Source organism: Neofelis nebulosa, chromosome 8 (assembly GCF_028018385.1).
Source record: "Neofelis nebulosa isolate mNeoNeb1 chromosome 8, mNeoNeb1.pri, whole genome shotgun sequence".
Taxonomy (NCBI): Eukaryota; Metazoa; Chordata; class Mammalia; order Carnivora; family Felidae; genus Neofelis; species Neofelis nebulosa.
Window position 1 is genome coordinate 79,040,601 of NC_080789.1, and position 23,451 is coordinate 79,064,051.

Here is a 23,451-nt window from a genome sequence, read left to right on the forward strand (position 1 = left end):
GAATCTTTTAAACTTAAAAAAATTTTTTTAATGTTTTTCTTTATTTTTGAGAGAGAGACAGAGTGAGTGAGGGAGGGGCAGAGAGAGAGAGGGAGACACAGAATCTGAAGCAAGCTCCAGGCTCTGAACTGTCAGCACAGAGCCCAACATGGGGCTTGAACTCACGAGCTGTGAGATCATGACCTGAGTCGTTTAACTGACTGAGCCACCCAGGCACTCCAGCATCTCTTAAACTTTTAATAGAGAATGATCTGATGTAGGGTTTTTTTTGTTTTTTTGTGGTTTTTTTTCCAGCTTAGCCTTTTGTGGGGAGATGGAAGGGAGGAGGAAGTGTATCTGAAAAGAGAGAAGAAACTAGGATACTTGGAAACTATATTCTGCCCCCCCACCCCTGCCCTTTTTTAAAACTAATAGAGAAGGAAGATATATGGTACCTTTGGCTATTTATTAAAACACTGTTCAGAAATTTTCCTTGGGAGAAGCACTCTACTCTGAGGGAAATATTTTTTATTCAGTGAGATGTTCTGCTGTTAGATAGAGGAACATCCCATTTATACAGAGGCTGGACTTCCCTTTCCCATCTAAAGAAGCATAGTAGGAATCAGGAAGTAAGAGGCTGATGAAATGATTTTCCTAAAGCCTCCACCTCTGTTTGATTTGCTAAGAGGGCAGAGTCTAGAATGTTTTCTCTCAACATTTGCTGCTACAAACATAAAAAACCAATGCAAACCCTCAACATTTTTAATCACTTTGGTAATCTATTTTATGCTACTGCATTAATATGCTCCCTCTGGGAATCCTGGAAGCAAAAATTCAGGCAGCTTTAAGAGGTACCATACAAGGATAATGTATGGAGAAAGTTAATGTCTGATGATTTGGGAAGAGGCAGAAAAATTTATTTTGAGGAGTATGACACAATTAAGTTGACTTTGTCTAAGTAGCATTTATTAAACATTGTGTACAGAGCATGTGGATATTCCATACATACTTCAGAATTCAGTTTGTCCAGAAGTGAACTCCTCGTCACTCTCCCACTAATGCTGAATCCTCTCCTCCTCTGCTCCCTATCTCAGGCCCAAACCATTCCCCATTGCACTTAAGCTGGGAACTTCCTAACATGGCTTATAAAACCCTTCTGGCTCCACCTTATCTTTTACCATTCTTACCTTTGTACTTTACACTCTAGGCATACCGAAATTCTTTCAGCTTCATGAGAACGTCATGCCTTCAGCCTCTGAAACGCTGTACAAAAATACAGGAACACTCTTGTCCTTTATGCCCTGGGCAGTTTGTGCTCTTTCTCCAGGTCTCAGCTTGTGTATCACTTCTAGAAAGATGTCCCTGATCCCACCAGCCTGGATGAGGCGATCCTTCCATGTGTGCCTTTAACAATGTTGTACTGTTTTTTTATCTGTATTATATATCATACCATATTGTAATTCCTTGTTTATATGTGTGTTTTCCCTAACTAGAGTGTAAGCATTGTGAGGACAGAGACTGCCTCTTACCTGTCATTGTGTTCTTAACGTGTAGAGGTTTCGAAAATGCATAGATGCAGAGGCACTGTGCCTTGCCTCCTGTAACTCACAGTGTGGTTATAGAGTAGCTATGGTGTTGTGCTGCAGTGTAGAGGAAAGTAATTGAACAAAGTGTGTCATGAGGTAAAGATTTTCATTTAAGTGGTTAAAATGAGTTCTCACCACAAAAGAAGTAGTTGTGTGAGGTGATGGAGGTGTTAACCTTATTTTGGTAATCAATTAAAAAATATATATATATATGTGCATCAGATAATCACATTGTGTATCTTAAGCTTACACAATGGTATATGTCAGTTATATCTCAATAAAGCTGGGGAAAAAAGTGGTTAAAAGGAAAAGCTTGATACACAAAGGAGCAAATGGTAAAAATCACTTACCTAGAATCTCATGCTGAATAAATGAGACCTTACTGTAATAAAGTTTTTTCTTTTTCATTTAAAAAGGTTGCAGAGAAACAATTCATGGCATGTATACTTCTAGATTTTCAAAATTTTAGTTTATGTATATATGCTTATATTTAAGTTAAATTTACGTTGAACCATATGAAATTACCATTTTCATGGTCAAACGTTAACCATTGGATGTATTTCAGCCTTCCAATATAGGTGAAATTGTGGCTTTTTTCGGAGGGGAAGAATTATTGTTTGATGACCTCGTTCTTTTGCTTTCAGTATGCATTGCCTCTTCAACTGGTGACTAACCAGACCATGACAGCGTGGATGGAGATCTTTCGAACTATTATTGACAGGACAGTTCCTCCTGTAAGGAAGGGCTTCTGTTCTTCAGAAAAATTGGGAAAACTTGGGTTTGGGATATTTGTGGTGGGCCAATTGATTATCTTAGCCTGCTATTTGTAAAAACAATTACTATTCTCATAAAAATAGTAATACTTATTTTTATGAAGTTCAGATAAGCAAAATTAATAAAATATATTCTACTAAATACGATAAGAACCATTTTTTTTTTAATTTTTAAAATTAAGTTTATTTTGAAGGAGAGAAACCATTTTTAAAACTTGGTATTTATTTTTCTGGCCTTTTTTCCCCTCTGGATCTATATATGGCCACATTTTATTTATAAAAATGGCATAGGTAGGTACTGTTTTGAAATTCATTTTTCATTTAAAATCTCTTGTAAATAGGGGCGCCTGGGTGGCGCAGTCGGTTAAGCGTCCGACTTCAGCCAGGTCACGATCTCGCGGTCCGTGAGTTCGAGCCCCGCGTCAGGCTCTGGGCTGATGGCTCGGAGCCTGGAGCCTGTTTCCGATTCTGTGTCTCCCTCTCTCTCTGCCCCTCCCCCGTTCATGCTCTGTCTCTCTCTGTCCCAAAAATAAATTAAAAACGTTGAAAAAATAAATAAATAAATAAAATAAAATCTCTTGTAAATATTTTTTATTATGAATGTTTTTATATTGTCATTTTTGTTGAATGCTTCATTTGCTGGACATTTAGGTGGCTTTAGGGTGTTGGTGTTTGAACCATAAGGATGTATGTAGTTAAATTTTTATGTACATACACTATTATTTTCTTTGGATAAACTCCTAGAAGTGTTTAAGACTTTGACAGATCTTACAAAATGCTCTCTAGAAACATTGTCCTGGATTATACTTTATTAAGTAGGGACTGAGAATGTCTGTCATGTTAAATTCTAAAGTTGCCAGTTTGGTAGATGAAAGATGGTGTCTCTTTTTTTTTTTAATTTTTTTTTAAACATTTATTTATTTATTTATTTATTTATTTATTTATTTTAACATTTATTTATTTTTGAGACAGAGAGAGACAGAGCATGAATGGGGGAGGGTCAGAGAGAGGGAGACACAGAATCTGAAACAGGCTCCAGGCTCTGAGCTGTCAGCACAGAGCCCGACGCGGGGCTCGAACTCACGGACCGTGAGATCATGACCTGAGCCGAAGTCGGCCACTTAACCAACTGAGCCACTCAGGCGCCCCAACATTTATTTATTTTTGAGAGGCAGAGAGTGAACATGAGCTCGGGAGGGGCAGAGAGAGAGGGAGACACAGAATCTGAAGCAGCCTCCAGGCTCTGAGCTGTCAGCACAGAGCCGGATGCGGGGCTCGAACCCAGGAACTGTTGAGATCATGACCTGAGCCGAAGTCAGCTGCTTAACCAACTGAGCCACCCAGGCACCCCCCCCCCCCGCCTTTTTTTTCTTTATTTTAGTTCTTTTTTTTTTTTTTATTTTTAACATTGACAGTGTATCATTTTTATATGTAATAACAGTGATGCTGTATTTCACTAGTCAACCTAATAACTAGTCAAAATAAATTACACATTTTTAAATGTAAGCTTGTCTTCAAATATGCAATATTCTTTCTTTTATCCATATCTTGGGACAGATTATATTGAGGTTTAATTTATATACAAAACTTAGGTAACAGATCAGTGAATTTTGACAAACATTACCCTGCATCACTATTTCCCAGATCAAGATATAAAACCTTTCTGTCATCCCAGAGTTTCCTCAAGGGACATGGTGTTGTGTATTTTGTTTTACATTCATTTGGGCCTTTTGAAGGTAGGAGATAAATGTGAACAATAGCATTAGTTAGTTGAAATTTGCTTTGCTTATTTAATTCCTACCTAGCAATCCGTAAGTAAGAATTTGCATTTGTATGGCAACTTAAACTCACTATAATATTAATTTATAATAAGATTTATTTTGCTTTTGTTATTTACATAAACCCCTTTACCATGCAGGAATTTAATCTGGGTGTTTTTGTCCCCTTAGGAGACTCTGCAGATTGATGAGGATGATAGACCAGAACTAGTCTGGTGGAAGTGTAAGAAATGGGCACTACATATTGTAGCTCGTCTCTTTGAACGGTAATTCTGTTTACTAGATTTGTGATCTTATGGTCAATACCTCAGTACTGAATATAATAAAGCTCGATAGGTCCCTTGATGCTTCACAGTATATCACTGTTAGCCTTGTTTTTTATTTTTGAGAGAGCGAGAGAGTGAGCGAGCGAGTAGGGGGAGGGGCAAAGAGAGGGCAGGATACAGAATCTGAAGCAGGCTCCAGGCTCCAAGCTGTCAGCACAGAGCCCGACTCATGGCTGAAACTCAAGAACCATGAGATCATGACCTGAGCCAAAGTCAGATGCTTAACCAACTGAGTCACCCAGGTGCCCCTCACTGTTAGTCTTTAAAGCCACAGTGGGCAAAAAGAAGTCACCCTTTGTTTGTTTTAAGGTAGGCCTGACTGTGATTATTGGCTTTGAGATTATAATGATGTGGACAGTCTTTTCTGGTCTTTCTGTTCTTCTGTAAAAAAAAGAATGGGCATGACATTTTTTAGTTCATTGGAAATACCTAGGAATTGTACAAGAAGGTGCATGGCTACTTAGTTCCATAAGAAAGTTAGTGAAATTTAATTATTGATGCATTTTTTGAAAAAGAAAAAAGAGTCATATCTAATATTTTTATTTGTAATATTTGCCCTTTAGGAACTTTTGGTTAAGTAGGTGGAAGCTTCTGTCTGAAATTTTAAGTATGGCCGAGAATCTAAGTACAAGCTTATTATGATTTCATCTTGGGGCTTGTGGAAAAGGGGCAAGTGTTAGTTTTCTGCCCACATAGCATAGATCTTTCACCAAGGGATGGTATTTAAACCAGTGAGCATGCTCTTGTTTTAAAATTTTACAGCATTTAAACATTTTCTCTTTGTGTTTTAAGATATGGAAGCCCAGGAAATGTCACAAAAGAATACTTTGAATTTTCTGAATTCTTTTTGAAAACCTATGCAGTGGGAATTCAGCAGGTAATAAACGTATGCTTTTTAAATAGAAGGACAGTTACTCCTGAAAATAGTTGTCATTTTTATTCATTTAAAAGCAGATTATGAACATATTAACACATTATATATTTATAGGGGATAAAATGGCAGATCTGGGAATCTAATATAGTGCAGTCAGTTTTAGAACCAAACGTCCTAGGGCAGCTTGCATAAGAAGTGTCCTTCCACACTCCTAGATGCTAGATTCAAAGCTTTTAAGTTTATTGATACTGATGTCACAGTGACCAGTGCTTAGATTGGGTTCTTCTATTAACTCTTGGACCTCATATGGGTTTCTTATTCTCTGTTCGTTTGATCTCCCCTCTTTGTTCTAAACTTTTATATCAGAAGATTTATGTAATGAATTGATTCATTTCAAGAGAGCTTGAGCTCAGAAATTAAGATCTTTGGTTGAGAACTTACACATTTTTGTGGAAGTTGAGGAACCGTTCTCTACAGTGCAAATTAGGAGTTCTTGAGAAATAATCCAAGTTGATATTAATATTTAAAACGTACACAGGACATTTGGGCATGAAGATTGGTTGATCTGTATTGCCATTTGAATCACATTTTTGTTTATATTTCAACAAATAAAATTTAATAACTATTCAAGCACTGGCTGTTTCAGGACTACAGTGAGGAAGCAAAGATTAATCAGACATAGTAAAAGCCTTTAATGATATAGAGGGTGTTTCTAGATTTTTATAAATCTATGCATATTAGTCTTCTTTATTGTCAGTGATATCAAGCTAACTGCCTCAAACCTGTCATCATAGATGGAGTACTTCCTTTTATAGATGATCGTTTTGTCTACTATCATTTTATAGATTATCATTTCTAAAAAGTACCTTGCAACAATTCAGGAAAGCTATGGCTGTAATTTTCTCACAAATTATTTTGTTGACCCACAAGACAGTCTGTAGGGAATATTAGTGAATAATGAATAAAATTATCTGTTCAGCCGTTCAGTATGGAAACTAGGATAATCAGGAAGCCAGGCAGTTCTGTCTTCTATTATTTCCACTGCAGTTAAACTCATTAACCATCTTGAAGTTGATGCCTTCTTGAAGTGTGTTCGGCTGAGTTTTTCCAGTGTCATGTAAATGTGTGTATGTTTTGTATGTACATACACATTCAGATTTGATGGCATTGCATCCATGTCATAAACTATTTGTACGTTGGTTATTTAAGATATATATTCCTAGCATTTAAAAATTACTTTCTTATTAAAAACTGTTGTCTCCTTTGCTGTTGTTTCTTTGGGTGAGCCAAACTGTCTAGGAAGACCCATGTTCCATAGCATCCCCTTTTGGCCTGCATTGCAGAAAGGGCATCTAGGCGATGGTGGGACTTCTTACAATGCTTATAAACCTAATTTTACATAACTTGAGCTGAATTTATGTTCTGAGTTCATCAATTCTGTACATGTTTTGAGAGAACTCTCTTTATTTATTTAGCAGTTTAGGTTTAAGCTTGCTATCCTGAAGTGCTCTGGGACCAGGAATTGGAAGATTTGGATTTTGTCGTAGTGCTATCTCTGATGGGCAGGTCCTTGGGATAGTCATAAGCCACTTTGGGCATGGTTCCTTCCTTAGAAACAATTTAAAAAAAAAACAAACCAAAAACTTTTCAGTTTTGTGTTATATTTACAAAGACTTTCTGTGGTGTGGGATTATAAAATAAAATTCTTCGATATTTTCTTCTAGGCATTCTATGCTTTCATTTTTGTTGTTGAAATAGTTCCCCATCTGGAATTAATTTTGGGATGGAGTTTAGTTAGGGAGCCAATTTATTTTTTTTTCTTGGGGCTAATCAGTTGTCCTGATACTGTTTTCTGGATAACTTATTATTTCTCTTCCAATTTGAAATGCAGCTTTATCAAATAATTAAAATCTGTTAATGGTATCTCTTGCTGTATAGATGTTTTCAGTGTTCATTTTGTGAAATCTGTTATTATTTCTCTTAACCGGAGTCTTAACTTATTTGAAGAGCTTAGTTACATGGAATAGAGCATAGACTTGTGACTTGTTCTGCGTTGTTCCACAGGTTAGAAGTAGGACAAAAGGCTGGAAATCCCAGTGAGACGTCCTCCAGTTTAGTATAACTTGGATCCATCTAATTAAAACTGCCCACATGTTTTCTCACAAAATATTAGTTTCTCTAAAAATCAGTTTATTTGTATTTTTGTGGATTCTGGGTTTTATGTCATGCCTAAAATGCCCCTCCCTTTAACCTTAAAATTATTTATGTTCTCCTATACTTTCTTTCCCATTTACCTGTAGGTACTACTAAAAATTTTAGACCAATATAGACAGAAAGAGTATGTAGCCCCCCGTGTTCTTCAGCAAGCATTCAACTATCTCAATCAAGGGATTGTTCATTCTGTCACCTGGAAGCAGATGAAGCCACACATACAGGTCAGTGTCAGGGAATAGCTCTCCAAAATTATTCTCTGGTTAAGTTAGGTTTTCTAGACACTAATCCTGTATGTCATATTTAACATATTTTTATTTCTATTAATTTCAAATGTGTGCAGTCTTATATTTGATAGGAAGGGCTTGGAAATTTAAGTATTTGAGAAGAGTGAAGCTTTCAAGTTTAATAGAGTTGTAAGACCTGGATTCATTTGGTCTTTCTTGGAGTCTCATGTGGCCTCAGTTTCTCCTCTGTTCAGTTGGCTAGTGTTTTTCTATCCTCCTTATCTTCTTTTTTTTAATGTTTTTATTTATTTTTGAAAGAGAGACAGCATGAGTGGAGGAGGGGCAGAGAGAGAGAGAGAGGGAGACATAGAATCTGAAGCAGGCTCCAGGCTCTGAGCCGTCAGCACAGAGCCCATCGCGGGGCTCGACCTCACGAACCATGAAATCATGACCTGAGCTAAAGTCAGACGCTCAACTGACTGAGCCACCCAGGCGCCCCTCTATCCCTCTCATCTAAAGGTCACTAGGATCAGATGTGGTATTGTATGCAATAGCATTTTGAAAGGAGTCACCAGGACCGTACTAAGGTAGTATTATTTTGCAGTAGATGAAGCCTGAAGCATGATCATTTTCTTTTGTAGATAGAAGCTAATGAGGTTTTTATTTTTCTTTTTGGCTTAAGTTCTGTAGCAGAAGTTATAGTTTTCTGTTTTTATATCAATTGTTTACTTAAAGATAGAATTCAGCCTCATTATTTAAAGAACAAATGAGAATCAAAAATTATGAGCCATTAATGAATAAATTCTTATATGTATGTAGATAATTTTAGGTAATTCAGGGATGTTAGGAACTGAATTTTTTTTTTTTTCTCCAACTGTGAATTCTTAAATTCTGTAATCTCCATGATAGTTCCTAAAAAGGAAAACACATTTCTACTTTGCCTTTGGTGTCCAGGATGGAATTTGCTTACTATTACCTTATTACTGGTTTTATAAATATAATATCTTTTGTTTTCTGTAGACCTCTTAATAATATTTGTCTAATCCTGTTGATCAAATAGTGATAATTTCTTTGCAGTTAATAATGGTACTGATTTCATTTTATATACTATGTTCTTATAAAGTAAGAGTAGATTTTTTTTCTTTACTTGATGCCTTTGGCCTTATTTTTACATAGCCATTGTATAGGAATAAGAAAAGTCCAGTCTCTTGGTTGAATTTTTTTCTCCCAGAATTTAATTTGGAATAAGTGAGAAGAGATGATCCTATTTCTACATGTATAATTGTTAAATGGGCTTAGTAGAGCATTAGCAGCAGATGTGATTTTTTTTCTGACTGAAACCTGCATTTCTAGAGTAGGAAATTAGGTTTTTGAAAGTGGAAGAGGAAAAGAAATTTTAATATTGCTGGCACGTTGACATTTAGGACCAAAATGGAAATGTAAGAATGTTCACAATAAGAAATACAATAATAAATATAATCTTGGCTTGATAATTATCTCTCTTCCTTAAAGAATTAAGGTGTGTTTAATATTGATCTGTTAGTAAAACTTTATTATCCCTGCTTTTGCTTCCAAGAATAGCATTTCCATTCATCTCTTTATATTTTAATCAGTTGTTTAAAAACAATCTTAAGTTTAATTCTGTCTGCCCCACACCCACAGGCTCTTGCTTTCCTGCTTTCCCCTCAGCCAACACAGGCTGAACACAAAGATTAACAGTTTGGAAAACGAACATCAGAAAGGCTATCAGTAAATACATTATTAATATTCCCCAAATTTGAATAGCCTATAGCCATTTGTTGTTTTGTTTTTTCTCTTCTTAGAATATCTCTGAAGATGTGATTTTTTCTGTGATGTGTTATAAAGATGAGGATGAAGAACTGTGGCAAGAAGATCCATATGAATATATAAGAATGAAATTTGGTAATCGAGATGATTTTATTCCTCATTAGTCCCTTGATATGTAGAGTAATATAACTTAATTTATATTTTTAAGCAGATTTTATTGCTGTATTAAATTCCCAAAGTTCTGCCTTACATGAGAAACTCTGAAGAGTTTGATGTTCTCTTGAGCCAGTGGACTTGAGGCCTTTGAGTGTAGAAGATGGAAAGCTGTTTTGTTCACCCCTCTTAGGGGTGCCGAAGCAGTCATGGAGCCAGCTACAACGTTTTCTGTTTTGATGCTGATCTGGAGGGACCATCCCTATCTCTACCTTTGGGAATACCCATTTGTAGGTTGGGTTGTTCTTAGTCTGGATCGTTTGGATTTCTGCATATTTTAGGAGCATTCCAATTTAGTATGCTTCTTTATCTTAGTGGCTAAGTATTCCAGAAGAGAGTGAGATTACCACTGTGTGGTCCTGTTCTCTGGAGGTTCTTTTTGTTTGGATCTTTCTGGCAGTTATTGAGTTGTGTAGGTTGCCTGAGTTCATTCCCTTTTACCCTGGTTTAAATGAGTCGCTTCATGGAATACTGTCACTTAACATAGCAAAATGTTGTTTGAATACCTGTTTCTCCTGCAGCTTAGAGCCATTTGAGGGCAGGGACTTTATCTTGTTTATTTGCTTTATGTTGCATTCTCCATCCCTCCTACACCTCTCCATTCCTCTACTAGTATTTGGCTCTAGTCTACCTTCAGTAAATGTTGAAATAAATAATTGATAAAATTAGCCCTGCCCAAGTCATGATGAAGATAGTGACAACACGGTGCTTTTCCCTTGTTGGGCCAGGTGTCTCTGGCTACTTCAGTTCAGTCTGCTGGTATAGATGCTAAATTATTGGGTTATATTATTTTTACAGTGCTTTGTACTTAGTATTGTTTGGTCTATTGAGTGAGGGAATGCCTCTTGTCTTGGAGACAAAGTATGGGAAAAGCAAATGAATGAGAAACAGTATTTACCATCTGCTTTATCCCTCCATTCTACCATTTCCTTTTGAAAGTCATTTCACATATGCATGATTTATTTCTCCTTCCTAACGCTTTTGTTTTCTGGAAAAGAGTGATTAGCCTATCTTTCTTCTGTCTTCTTCAAGATATTCTTTTAATGTTTAGTTTTTCTTTAATACCTGTGTGTTTTTCTAATGTGCAGAGTATTTGCTTAGTGTTCAGGAAGCTATCATTATTTCACTTTTCATGTTGAATGAGATAGTATCTCAGTTTTTAGAAATATAATACTTAAGAGCTGTGAGTGTTGATTGATAGAATTTACATTTTATTGATTAAAATAATATGGACAATTCAAGACTAACTGAAGTATTTTTTGAAAAATAATCTTTTGTGTACTAGAACATAGTGCCTACTATTTTTTTACTTTTGGATATATTGGATGCATATATTTTGGATACATATATTTTACTTTTGGATAACTATAGGAAAGAATAATTATAGAATCGTGTAATTTTCTTTTTACATTTTTGTCATTTATAGTTATTTACATGAACAAATTATTCTTACCTAAATGCATTGACTGATACTAATAATGTTTTTAGATTTGGTAAAAACTATGAGAGCTCACAGGTTCCTGATGTTATGACATTATGGGTGTGACGCTGGCTTGGTCACTTATTTCTAAATTTTATTAAAAATTTTTTTTAATGTTTATTTATTTTTGAGAGAAGGAGACAGAGCATGAGCAGGGGAGGGGCAGAGAGAGAGGGAGACACAGAATCTGAAGCAGGCGCCAGGCTCCGAGCTGTCAGCACAGAGCCGGATGCCAGGCTGGAACTCATGAGCTGTGAGATCATGACCTGAGCCAAAGTCAGACGCTTAACCGACTGAGCCACCCAGGTGCCCCACTTGGCCACTTATTGTGTGACTGTGGGCAAGTTACTTACCCTCTCTGAGATGCAGTGTTTTCAGCTATAAAATCAGCAATGCTAATAGTGTTGGGAAGATTAAGCAGGATAATAGTTTATTAACTTATTTAACTGCCTAGAGTAGAATGTTAGATGGTTGTAAAATCTTAGCATAGTGCCTGCCAAAGAAGTAAGTGCCTGGTACAGTAGGTAATCTCATTAGTATAGTGCCTGGCACTCAATAAGTGATAGTTATTAGTATTGTTACATTTGTATTTTATATTTTGGCAAAGACTTAGATTTTTTTTTTTTTTTATCTATTGAAATATGGGCATATAAGATACTTTCCAAGTTTTCAGATTTTTATCTATAACTACCTATTCTGAAATTTGTGAAATTTTTCTTGACATTAAACAGTGTGTTTTAAATAGGTGTGTATTCAATAAATGCCCATTGAATACCTGCTAAATCTACCTGTTGACAGAGCTGAACGCTGGCCTAGCAGTCCATTAAGGCTTTTACACTTGTGGTTCCTTGGCTTGGAGAGCTTTCTCTTTAGAATTCCATGTAGAGTTTTCTCCCTCATTCATTCAATTTCTGCTTAAGTGTTGCCCTAACAGAATTAAAGATGGTTTCCCTGACACCCCATTTCCCTCACTCTCCATACTCCATCATTCTCTTTCTCCTTATCCTGTTGTATATTTGTTCTGAGCCTGACTTATTATGTGCGTATGTGTGTATATGTGTATAATTGATTTCTTTTTTTTCCACCATGTGAGCTCTGTGAGGGCCCTGTTTGATCTTTGTGTCCCCAGAGCCTAGAACAGTGCTGGCACATAGTAAGCACTAAATAAATTGTTGTTGTTTTTTGATAGAAAGCACTTTTCCTGTGAAACAGATATGCCAGCCATGTATTATTCTCTTTAATATGCTTGTTTAAAAGGACAGCCTACAGAGTTTGATAAATAATTGTGCATGGGAGCACCGGTACACCTTTAACTTTTTTATGCTATAAACCAGTGTCATATGTGGACTGTTTTATTTTTTTGTTTTGGAATAGTGGTCAGTCAGGTTTAAAATCTATAATAAGTAATTGTATTTTTACTAATGTGGTTTAACCTTTTAAAATCTTAGATATTTTTGAAGATTATGCTTCTCCCACCACAGCAGCCCAGACTCTCTTATATACTGCTGCAAAGAAAAGAAAAGAGGTATGCAGTAATTCTTTTTAAATCCAAGATTGAGAGGTGCACTGTGTGGATTTGACACTCTGTTATACCCCTAGTATTTGACAAATTATATTATTCATTATAACCTATCATTTTAGGAATATTTTTCTGTCCTAGTAAGGGAAAAGGGTTGTTTTCTTAATTATAATTGCTTGATAAAACACAGTAAGATGGCTTTAGTTTTGAAAATTTGTACATCCTATTTAATACTATAGCAGTTGGGCAGTGAAAGCTCACGTAGACTAAAACAGATTCTTCTGTTTCTGTAGGTGTTACCAAAAATGATGGCATTCTGTTATCAAATCCTGACAGACCCGAACTTTGACCCTAGGAAGAAAGATGGAGCCCTGCATGTGATTGGTTCCCTTGCTGATATTTTATTGAAGGTTCAACTACTCAAAATATAATTTACTTGAGCATAGGCAAATGAGAGGATATGACAGTTATGAATAATTTAAAACTTGTGACTGCTTCTGCATAATTGATTTGACTGTAAACATCCTTTTCTCTGTCACCTGTTTCTTTGATTAAAACAAAAATTTTACTTTGTCAGTTTTTCAGCATGAAACTGTTGCTAAATTAAAAAAGGATGCAATATGACTTTAGTGTTATTGCTGCAAAAGTCAATCAGTATCAAATTATTTTGTAAGGTACTATTTCTTGTTTTAAAACATACAATATGTAGGTCAAATAATTTTATAAAATTACACATAGAAGTATACTAAGCATAAGTCATAATAAACACTTTATTTGGTTGTGATTTTTATATATGAAAAAGGCATTGATAAGTTAAAACTTCATATCTATCTCCTAACAGAAGAGTTTATTCAAGGACCAAATGGAGTTGTTGCTACAGAATCATGTATTTCCACTATTATTGTCTAACCTGGGATATCTTCGAGCTAGAGTAAGTTTTCCATATTTCCATTGTGTTTCCTAAAATGTTCATTTGTGGGGCACCTGGCTGGCTTAGTTAAAGGAGCATATGATTCTTGATCTTGGGGTTGTGAGATCGAGCTTCACGATGGGTATAGGGATTATTAAGAAAAATAAACTTTTCTTTTTTTTTTTTTTAAGAAAAATAAAGTTTAAAAAATGTTCATTTGTAAGATATTTTTTGAACTAAATGTTTTTGGATAAATTGACCTTTCACCATGTATTGGAACAAAATGAAGTCAGTCAGACTGTCCCTTATGGTCACATAAGCTGAATAAAGAACAAACTAATAAATAAAGGATTTATGGATTTTAATTCCAGCTGCTTTAGATTTTCACTCTAGCCCCACTTGCTGCATTCATAAAACATGGAGTGAGAGGGATAATGTTATAGCAATAGTACAATGTAAATTTGTAAACTGCTTAATTTTCAGTGTCCAAAACAACCTGAAATTCTAGTTTGGCTAAAACCTTAATTAGTACAGATAGTATATTAGGTCGATATGCCTTAGAAAAATGGAGAAGATAATAATTCACATAAACTTATTTGTGTTCTAAGTGTATATGACTTCTAGAATCAATATCTTTTATGGAGAAATAAAAATAGAACTTTAATTCGAGAGCCTAGTGTTTATCTTTATAATTACATCAACACAAAAAATGTCTTGCTATAAAGAACATACGTTAACAATGTCTTACACACTAAAGCCTTTTTATAAACAGATGGCAACATTCCCTGGAGAAGTATTTGGGCACATGTAGATTAGAGGTATGGAGGGCATACAAGTGTTTTTATAGGTAGGCTGTAACCTTTGACAGGCTGTGTGAATTGTAATTCTCTTGCTAAAAGTCTTTTAGCAGTAAAACAGATTACCGTTAATTGTCTTATGTACATGGAGAATTAAAGTAATAATATGATTCTGTGGTCTAATAGTTTAAAGTTTGGTAATCTATATAAGATTTAAAATTCTTCATACCTTATATGAGCAAAAAAGTTTGCTAAGTCCTTACATGAGTAAGGGAAAATAATATTTCATTTGTTTGCTGGGAAGGCCAGCAAATGAAAGTTAAACGTTGGTTTGTAGTAGCTCTTACATACAAATAACACATTAGTTATGACTCATAATATTTATTAAGCATAAACAGGATTTCTTTTTTCAGAGACGCTTCAGTTAGGCCCATTTTCTTTTCCCTGTGAAAAATTGTGTATAGATAATTTAGAAGTAACAACTGCCTTTTTAAATAAAAAGAGTGGGAAGTCCAGAAGTTAAAAACTATGGGTAATATGCTACCCTCCAAAAACAAACAGTACTTGGTAGAGTTAATGATATTTTACTAAGAAGTTCTTATGTTCATGACTTTATTATAGAATGCCACAATCCTAACAGTTTCCTACTTAATTTCTTCTTATAGTCCTGTTGGGTACTTCATGCGTTTAGTTCTTTGAAGTTTCATAATGAGCTCAATCTGAGAAATGCAGTCGAACTGGCAAAGAAGAGCCTGATTGAAGATAAGGAGATGCCTGTCAAAGTTGAAGCTGCCCTTGCTCTTCAGTCATTAATTTCTAACCAGACACAAGGTAAAGCCAAAAATACCTTTTAAAGGGTTTATGTTATTTTATTTTTTGAAATCCTTTCTTCTTATCCTAATAAGGATGATTTCTCTGAGTCTTCAGGTGCAAGGTTTAGATTTCTGAGCTTTTGTTCCCTCAGAATTTTATAGCAGTTTATCCTTGCCCTTTTCAGGAGTTCCTATTGACTGGTCTCCAGAAAAATTTTGGATTAGGAAATAAGTTGATAGTTATTGGCCGCTGGGGTAGGCTGGGAATCAGGAGACCTGGTGTCTAATTTTGATTGTGCTACTAGGTTGCTGTGTAAGCTTGAGTAGAGGCATACCATCTGTCAAGGGTTAGCTTTCCATATATTTAAATTCAGGGGATTGAACTAAATGGCCTCAAGAGACCTTTCAGCTCTAGGACTCTGATTCTACTAGTTCTGAAAGTAGCAAGTGGAATTTCTGGTGAGTGATAACACAGATAACTCGTTTGTTTGTTCAGAAGAATATTCTGTTCAAAGTTCAAGTAAACCTTGGGAAGTAAATTCAGTTTTATGAAGTACATGAATCTAATTTACTTCTGTTCAACAGTGTTTCAGTGGGAAGACTGAATATTGTACAAGGATGTGTGGGAGGAAGTATTCGGCATAGTTTTTATGTACATGATTTTTTATACTTATATCTTGATATATACATGTTCTGTAAGTCATCCTGATGATAGAACATTTGTATAATTAGAATTTCTCAATGAAGGGTCTTGGCATTTTGGGCAGGACAGTTCTTTCCTCTGTAGGATTGATTACCTTTAATTAAGGGGAAGTGGATGTGTTAGTGAAGATTATTTTGGTATAGCTTTTAAAAAAATTTTTTTATTTTGAGAGAAACAGAGAATGTGCTGTGGGGAGGGACAGAGAGAGAGGGAGACAAAGAATCCCAAGCAGGCTCTGTGCTTTCAGTGCAGAGCCTGATGCGGGACTTGAACTCACAAACTGTGAGATCATGACCTGAGCCGAAACCAAGAGTCAGACGCTTAACTGACTGAACCACCCAGGTGCCCTGGTACAGCTTTGTATCTTATACCATAAAGCAAGTATCTGTCAAGAGCCTATTACCCTGTGTCACTTAACCTTGTGACCAAGTTAATTCCTATCGCCAATTTTGAATACCTAATTTTTTTACTCATTTTGTTTTATTGCATTAGCTAAGGAATATATGAAGCCACACGTAAGGCCTATCATGCAGGAGCTGTTGCACATTGTTAGAGAGACAGAAAATGATGATGTTACTAATGTTATCCAGAAGATGATATGTGAATATAGTCAAGAAGTAGCTTCAATTGCTGTTGATATGACCCAACATTTGGTAAGAATGGGCAAAGTTTTATGTTAGTTTGAAAATAAATTCAGCCTTGAATAATAAAAATAAAAGCCTTGACTGATCTAAGTAAATTGAATTCCAAAATTTGGAGTTCAGTTTTATATGTAATTGAAATGTTAATATAAAAATGTTTGCTCTAGTAATTCTGACAGTTGTTAATTTCTATATTTAATTAGACTTAAATCTAATAACATTGGGATCATTTCATCTGTAATATTCTGAGATTTTACAATGATGTACTTTGTGAGCTTTTTAAATTTTCATTTTGTGGGTTTTGAATCTGGAAACTCATTTCCTTCAGTTTTGGGCAATTTTTGCATTACTTATTTGATTAATTTCTCCCTACCATTTTTTTTTTTTTTCTTTCTATTCTATAGTTCTGATAAGGAATATTGGATCAGGACCGAGTCTTTAATTTTCTTACCTCTTTTTCTCGTCTTCCATGTCTATCTGTCTTTTTTGTTTCATTTTCTAGGTGATTTCTTAACTTTGTCTTCTACCTTCTATCAAATTTTTCACTTGACTATTGCTAGATTTCAGTTTTCTTAGACTTTGGGTTTATTTGTTTAATGACAACCAGAAGTTAAATAATAGCTAATTGTTATAACTAATGTATATTCCACTCTAGTGACTAGATAAGGAAAAATTGACTGTACTTAAAACATGATAGTCTATCATTGATTTACTTGGTAAAGTGTGTAACTTATGTTTGAGCAATGCTGACGTCTAGATGAGTGCCACTGCCCTTTTATTAACTTACAACAACAACGAGGGGTAGGTATAACATTACTAATTGTTGAATATGTTTACGTTATGTTCATAGGCTGAGATATTTGGCAAAGTCCTTCAAAGTGATGAATATGAAGAAATCGAAGACAAAACAGTAATGGCGATGGGAATTTTACATACTATTGATACTATCTTGACAGTTGTAGAAGATCATAAAGAGGTGGAATTTGTGTTTTATTATGTCATTATAGTACCATTAACTGAAATTTATATGATCAATGGGCATGACTTTAAAGTTGCTATTTAGGGGCGTCTGGGTGGCTCAGTTGATTAAGTGTCTGACTCTTGGTTTTGGCTCAGGTCATGATCCATGGTTCATGAGTTTGAGCCCCATGTCAGCTGTGCTGACAGCTGCAGAGCCTGCTTGGGATTCTCTGTCTCCCTCTCTCTCTCTGTACCTTCTCTGCTCTCTATCTCTCTCTCTCAAAATAAATAAACGTTAAAATTGCTATTATATATGTTGTTAGATTTTAAAAAATTACCTTCAAATTTTCAAAGGCCATATTAAAATGATTGAGGGGGGAAATATTACATGTTGTTGTAAGGTATATAGGACATTTCTGTATTGTTAAACTGAGTTTAGTTCATCACATCTGTGTTCCAGGCTAGATTTTTGGGGAATATCAAATTGAATAAGACATGAACTCTGTTTTTTTTTAACGTTTATTTATTTTTGAGACAGAGAGAGACAGAGCATGAACAGGGGAGGGGCAGAGAGAGAGGGAGACACAGAACCCGAAACAGGCTCCAGGCTCTGAGCTGTCAGCACAGAGCCCGATGCAGGGCTCGAACTCACGGACCGCGAGATCGTGACCTGAGCCGAAGTCGGCCGCTTAACCGACTGAGCCACCCAGGCGCCCCGATCTCTGCCTTTTGGAACCCACAGTCTAGTCCTTCTTGTAGAGAGTGATAGCCATTCAGTCACAGTGGCAGATATTAAGTAGTGGAACAAAATTCAAATGTAACAAACATCATGAGAATGGAAGGGAAGAAGAACTTAAAACATCATCTTTCTTAAACTGAATTCCAGAACCATATTGGGAGAAGAATTTGTGCAGATAGTTATTAGGTGCTTTCCCCTCTGTTCACTGATAGGATTTTACTAGTGTCACCATGAGATCACTGGAGCTGGTAAATGGTAGTGTCCTTTTGCAGAAGTGGAAAACAAGTTTATGTAGTATCAGGAGTCTTGCTCATGGCCATAGAGTTTTGGGTTTGCAGTCAGATTATTCTGATAATATATCCATTTATCTCCACCTGAAATCTGCCACCCTCCTCCCCAAGTATTACATCGCCTTTCAGATTTGAGTTGGTTCCTTCTGTGAGCTCAGGCTGACTTGCTCAGCAATGGCGGCAGCTCCTGTTTCATACAGTGGGACTTAGGAAGCAGGTGGTGGTTCTTTAAATAGCATTGTTAAACCCCGTGGCTGTTGATTTATCCTGTGTTTATCACACACCAGTGGAAAATTACTGGATTCTTAAAAACAGTTCGATATTCTTCTCTTGGGCAGGCCTCCTTCACCTAAAAAGGCTTAATGTGAATTTTTATTCCCATATTCATTATTTTATTTTTGTATTCTTGTTAAAACTGTATGGGCCATTCAGGAACAGTGAGATGTTCCAAATTACAACAAGCATACTGAAGGATAATTCTTTTGCCTTATATGCAGAACTTGTATTTTTAAATTTGGAGACCTTAGAAATCTCCTAACCCAGTTTTCTAACATATGTGTGTGTCGAAGATGGGCAGTAGTAAAATGAGCAGCAGGATTAGTTTGAAAACAAAACAGTACTTTACCTTTTTGTTTTAATATTTTTACTCTTGATATTAATTTTGCATTTCAGATAAAGTTAAAGGAGCATGTGAACTTACTGTGATTATCAAAGGAGGCATGGTTTAAAATTGAGAAGCACTAATCCAATCCAGCTTCCTTACCTATGAAAAAAATGTGAAGCCTTCAGTGAGTGGCTTTACGAAGGTCATAGATAATTAGAGGCAAAACAAGGAGTAGAATCTTGGTCTCCTGACTGCCTGTCTTGGGATTTTGAACTTTGGCTTATTAAAAGCAAACTTTGAGAAAAATCTTTCCTTAAAAGGAAAAATCACATGTGTATGAATACATGCACACTGAATATATGCAGAACAAAATTAGAAATCTAAACCAGATGTTTACGTATATGCAGTTTTCTTTAATGAGTTAAATATATTGACAAATTTTCAAACTGGAGATTTTGGATCATTTGAACTTTAACACAGTACTTTAAAGCTGAATATTCAAAGAATATGCTCAAAAGTTGAAATAGGATACTAGATGGACAATGTAACCCATGATGGAGTTTAATTTTTGCTTATTTAAAAAATATTTAGTACAACCTGTGTTGAAAAATTCAAAAGACATGAAAAGGTATTCAGTGAAATTTCACCTTCTCACTCAGCTCCCCAGATGTCATTCTCCTCTGTGGAGGAGGTAGTTCCTCTCCTAGGTTTTTGTACCCTTCCAGAGATATTTTCTCTTATAACATCTAAGTAAAAAAAAAAATGAGTGTGTATTTTTTTCTTTTATGAAAATGATAGTATACAGTTTTTATCTGCCATTTTTGAATTATGTCTTGGTGATCCTTCCATAATTATTAGCCACTAAAGTTAGTATTTTTAGTAGTTGCATAATCTTTCTTTATGTGTCAGTTTATTCAACCAGTCCCTCATTAATGAATATCATTTAACTGTCCCTTCCTAAACGGACCTTTGGTTGTTACTAATCACAAACATTGCTGCAGTGAATGGCCTGTTACATGTCATTTGCACAGGTAATAATATGTCTGGAGGACAGATTCCTTGAAGTGGACTTGCTGGGTCAAAGGATCTTGAGAGATAATTGCTAACTTGGCCACATTACACTCCCCAAATCAATGTACAGCAGTGCCTCTCTTCCCAGCTAATACTTTTTGATCATTGCCAGTTTGTTAGGTGAAAAATGGTAATCTTGGGCTTAGAATTTGTACCCTTCTCATGTATGAGAGTTAATATCTTGTTATAAGCTTAAAGTCTGTTTCTATTTCTTTTTTATGACCTTTGCCTTTTTTTCCTCTTGACTTGATTTCACGGGAGCCAATTTGATATTTGTGGTACCATTTGAAAATATTTCCCTCAATTTTTCATTCATCTTTGACTTTTCCCTACACTATGCAGATATTTTTAATTTTTGAAATCAAATGGCTCAATATATTTGTTTCTGATTTTTGGCCTTTGAGCCATTTTCCATCTTCAGGATTATACACAACTTCTTTTCATTTCTTCTCGTATTTCTATGGCCCAAGTTTTCACGTTGAAATCTTTCATTCACTAGGAACTTACTTTATTGTAAAATATGAGGTTAGGAACTAATTTAATTTATAATTTTATTATGGATTTAACTCTCACTTCCATCATTCGTCTGCTTTTCAGAATTTCTTGGTTATTTTTTTCACTTGAAATTTAGAATTGTCAACTTATCCCTCCAAAAAAGTTTTGTTGATGTTTTTACTGGGTTAGTATTTATAGAGTAAGAGTTATCATGGTGGATTTTATTTTATCTTTTATTTTATTTTTATTTATTTTAATGTTTATTTATTTTTGAGAGAGCACAAGTTGGGGAGGGACAAAGACAGGGGGCAGAGGATCCTAAGTGGGCTGTGTGCCGACAGCAGTGAGCTTGATGTGGGGCTCGAACTCAAAAACTGTGAGATCATGACCTGACCGGAAGTCGGATGGTTAACCAGCTGAGCCACCCAGGCACCCCAGTTATCACGATGGATTTTAAACTAAATGTTTAAATTTGTCTTTAGGTTACTCAGCAGTTAGAGAACATCTGTCTGCGGATCATTGATCTCGTTTTACAGAAACATGTAATTGGTAAGTTCAAAGGTAGAGTAAAAAAGTTAATTGATATTTTTTAACTTGGTAAACTTAAAGTGCATTTTTAGCCCTTCAGATTCAACAGTATGGACAATTTTGAAGGAGAGAAGCTTTCATTTTCTTCTGTTTTTTGGATATACTTTCGAGTATTATATATCTGTATTTTCATTTAGAGAAAAATTTAATACATCCAATTAAGAATTCCTAGTCTTGGAATTGAAAAATGTGAAATGATAGATCTATGTCTTTTCAGAAGTATGAAATAATTATTGTTCCGTTATCTATTATAGAGCCCAACTTCTGAATAGAACCAGTAACTAATAGAATCAGGATGTTACAATAGATGGGAATTTGTAGAAGAGGCTGTTTTTCCAGTATCCAAGCACTTTGCAGGTGGCAGCCCCCAGTCCTGTGCCCTGGAGAGTGTTGCAGCCTATATAGTGTGCGGACAGAAAGCTGAAAGAAAAGCATGTTACTGCTTAAGAGCAGTTGTCTCTAAAATTTTTCTCACACCATTGATAGAAAATTGAGCATGCATTTCTAATATATGTGAATGATATTTGAATACAAATTATAGGCAATATATATGTTACAAAACCACACTTACATATATAAAAACAGAAATGTAGAAGGATGGGATTAAATGTCTATATAAAATGTTCTAATACACATTATATACATATATACACACACATTTTTTTTTTTACACACACATTTTATACTATGTATATATTATATACATATATCTATATCTATATCTATATATTATTTCCCATTTCAGTACACTGCCTAGGGTACATACCCCTTACTTTTGAAATCATTGCTATAAAGCTGTAGTTCTCAAACTTTGGTATGCATAAGAATCACCAAGGAGCTAGTTCAAATGAAGATTTCTGGACCATAACCCTAGAGATTCTGATAAGCAAAAAAAGAACATATTCATTTATGTCTTTATTCATGGAAGAGATTGTAACCAAAAATTCTCCATTTAAAATAAAGCGATCTGGAGGAGTGACACTGTGAAGTAAGATAAAGAGAAATAGTTTATACTAACTTTTTCATCTGCCTATACCAGCTATTTGATTTGAGCAATTGAAATGTCAGGATGTTAAGGAAAGGGGCCTATTTTTGGGTGTAGTGAACAGATGAGAAAGCCATGGCTCCAGTTGCCTGTCTAGTATCTCATTCCTAGCTTTAAGGTGACAGGTGGTCTTTTCTTGTGTCTTTAGTTGTGATGTAATGTTAATGACCCTTTTTGAACCAATATTTGGCCCTGCAGGATCTTAGATTAAAAAAAAAAAAAAAGTTCTGTAAGATGTCATGGGCCGAATCTGTTTTTCTGGGACCCCCACCACAGCAGCCTGACTTTGTTTGTGTCCATGGTCCAGTCTCTTTCCATTGTCTTACTTTCCTTTTCTCCATTGCCTGTTTTCATTGCTAATTTACTTATAAGATTTCATTTATTATTAGAAGCCAGGTTTAGCTATTACTGCTTTATCTGCTTTATCTTATGCAGGAAGTGAAAGTTAGTATAATCATCCCACCCTAAGAGTCTTCTTGATTGAGAATGATTGAAATAACTTTTGGCGAATTCAAGCATAAATGGAATGTAGTGGAAGGATGTTTGATAGCTCACTGAATCCGTGGGAAGGCTGGAATTGGCTGGAGCCAGCATGATTGTGCCATAGAAGTGGTCTGCTGAGAAAGTCAGTGCTGTCTTTGTCCACACTGGGTCCTAGATTGCTGCCCACCACAGTTCAGCCTCGAGCACAGCTGCAAAAAGTAATCTGCAACAGCTTTGTGCCTTCTAGTTTCTTTGTCAAGTTTCAGAGTCCTGGTCTTCAGCATCTGAGTATCGGGTTGTGCACACGTGCTGAGCGTATGCAAAGAAATATTGGGCTCCTTTTCTGTCTTGAGCCTTTATAAAGTTAGGAAGAGGCGTTTGCTCTCCTTTTCTCCAAGGTGTGGGGTAATGATGAACAGAACTTTCAGATGTTTCATATTCAGATAATGCTGTTTTTCAAGTGATTGTCTTATGTAACAAGTTCTTTCCCAATATCTGTAATTGACATTTTATTTTGTTCTTGGTAAGGCAACTATCTGTCTTACCAGCTTTTGAATAT

General features: G+C 35.5%; 1 protein-coding gene across 2 annotated transcripts in view; it reads left to right on the top strand.

The window, feature by feature from the left end:
• Positions 1-23,451, top strand: part of IPO8 (importin 8) — an 87,613-nt gene that overhangs the window by 19,864 nt on the left and 44,298 nt on the right. For both annotated transcript variants that reach the window (XM_058743205.1, XM_058743206.1), the window contains 12 exons: positions 2,210-2,299; positions 4,288-4,382; positions 5,235-5,319; positions 7,617-7,751; positions 9,578-9,677; positions 12,684-12,760; positions 13,048-13,164; positions 13,596-13,685; positions 15,127-15,292; positions 16,469-16,629; positions 17,468-17,593; positions 21,259-21,325. In XM_058743205.1, coding sequence (XP_058599188.1) covers positions 2,210-2,299; positions 4,288-4,382; positions 5,235-5,319; positions 7,617-7,751; positions 9,578-9,677; positions 12,684-12,760; positions 13,048-13,164; positions 13,596-13,685; positions 15,127-15,292; positions 16,469-16,629; positions 17,468-17,593; positions 21,259-21,325 — 1,309 coding nt within the window. The remainder of the gene's footprint in view (positions 1-2,209; positions 2,300-4,287; positions 4,383-5,234; positions 5,320-7,616; positions 7,752-9,577; positions 9,678-12,683; positions 12,761-13,047; positions 13,165-13,595; positions 13,686-15,126; positions 15,293-16,468; positions 16,630-17,467; positions 17,594-21,258; positions 21,326-23,451) is intronic.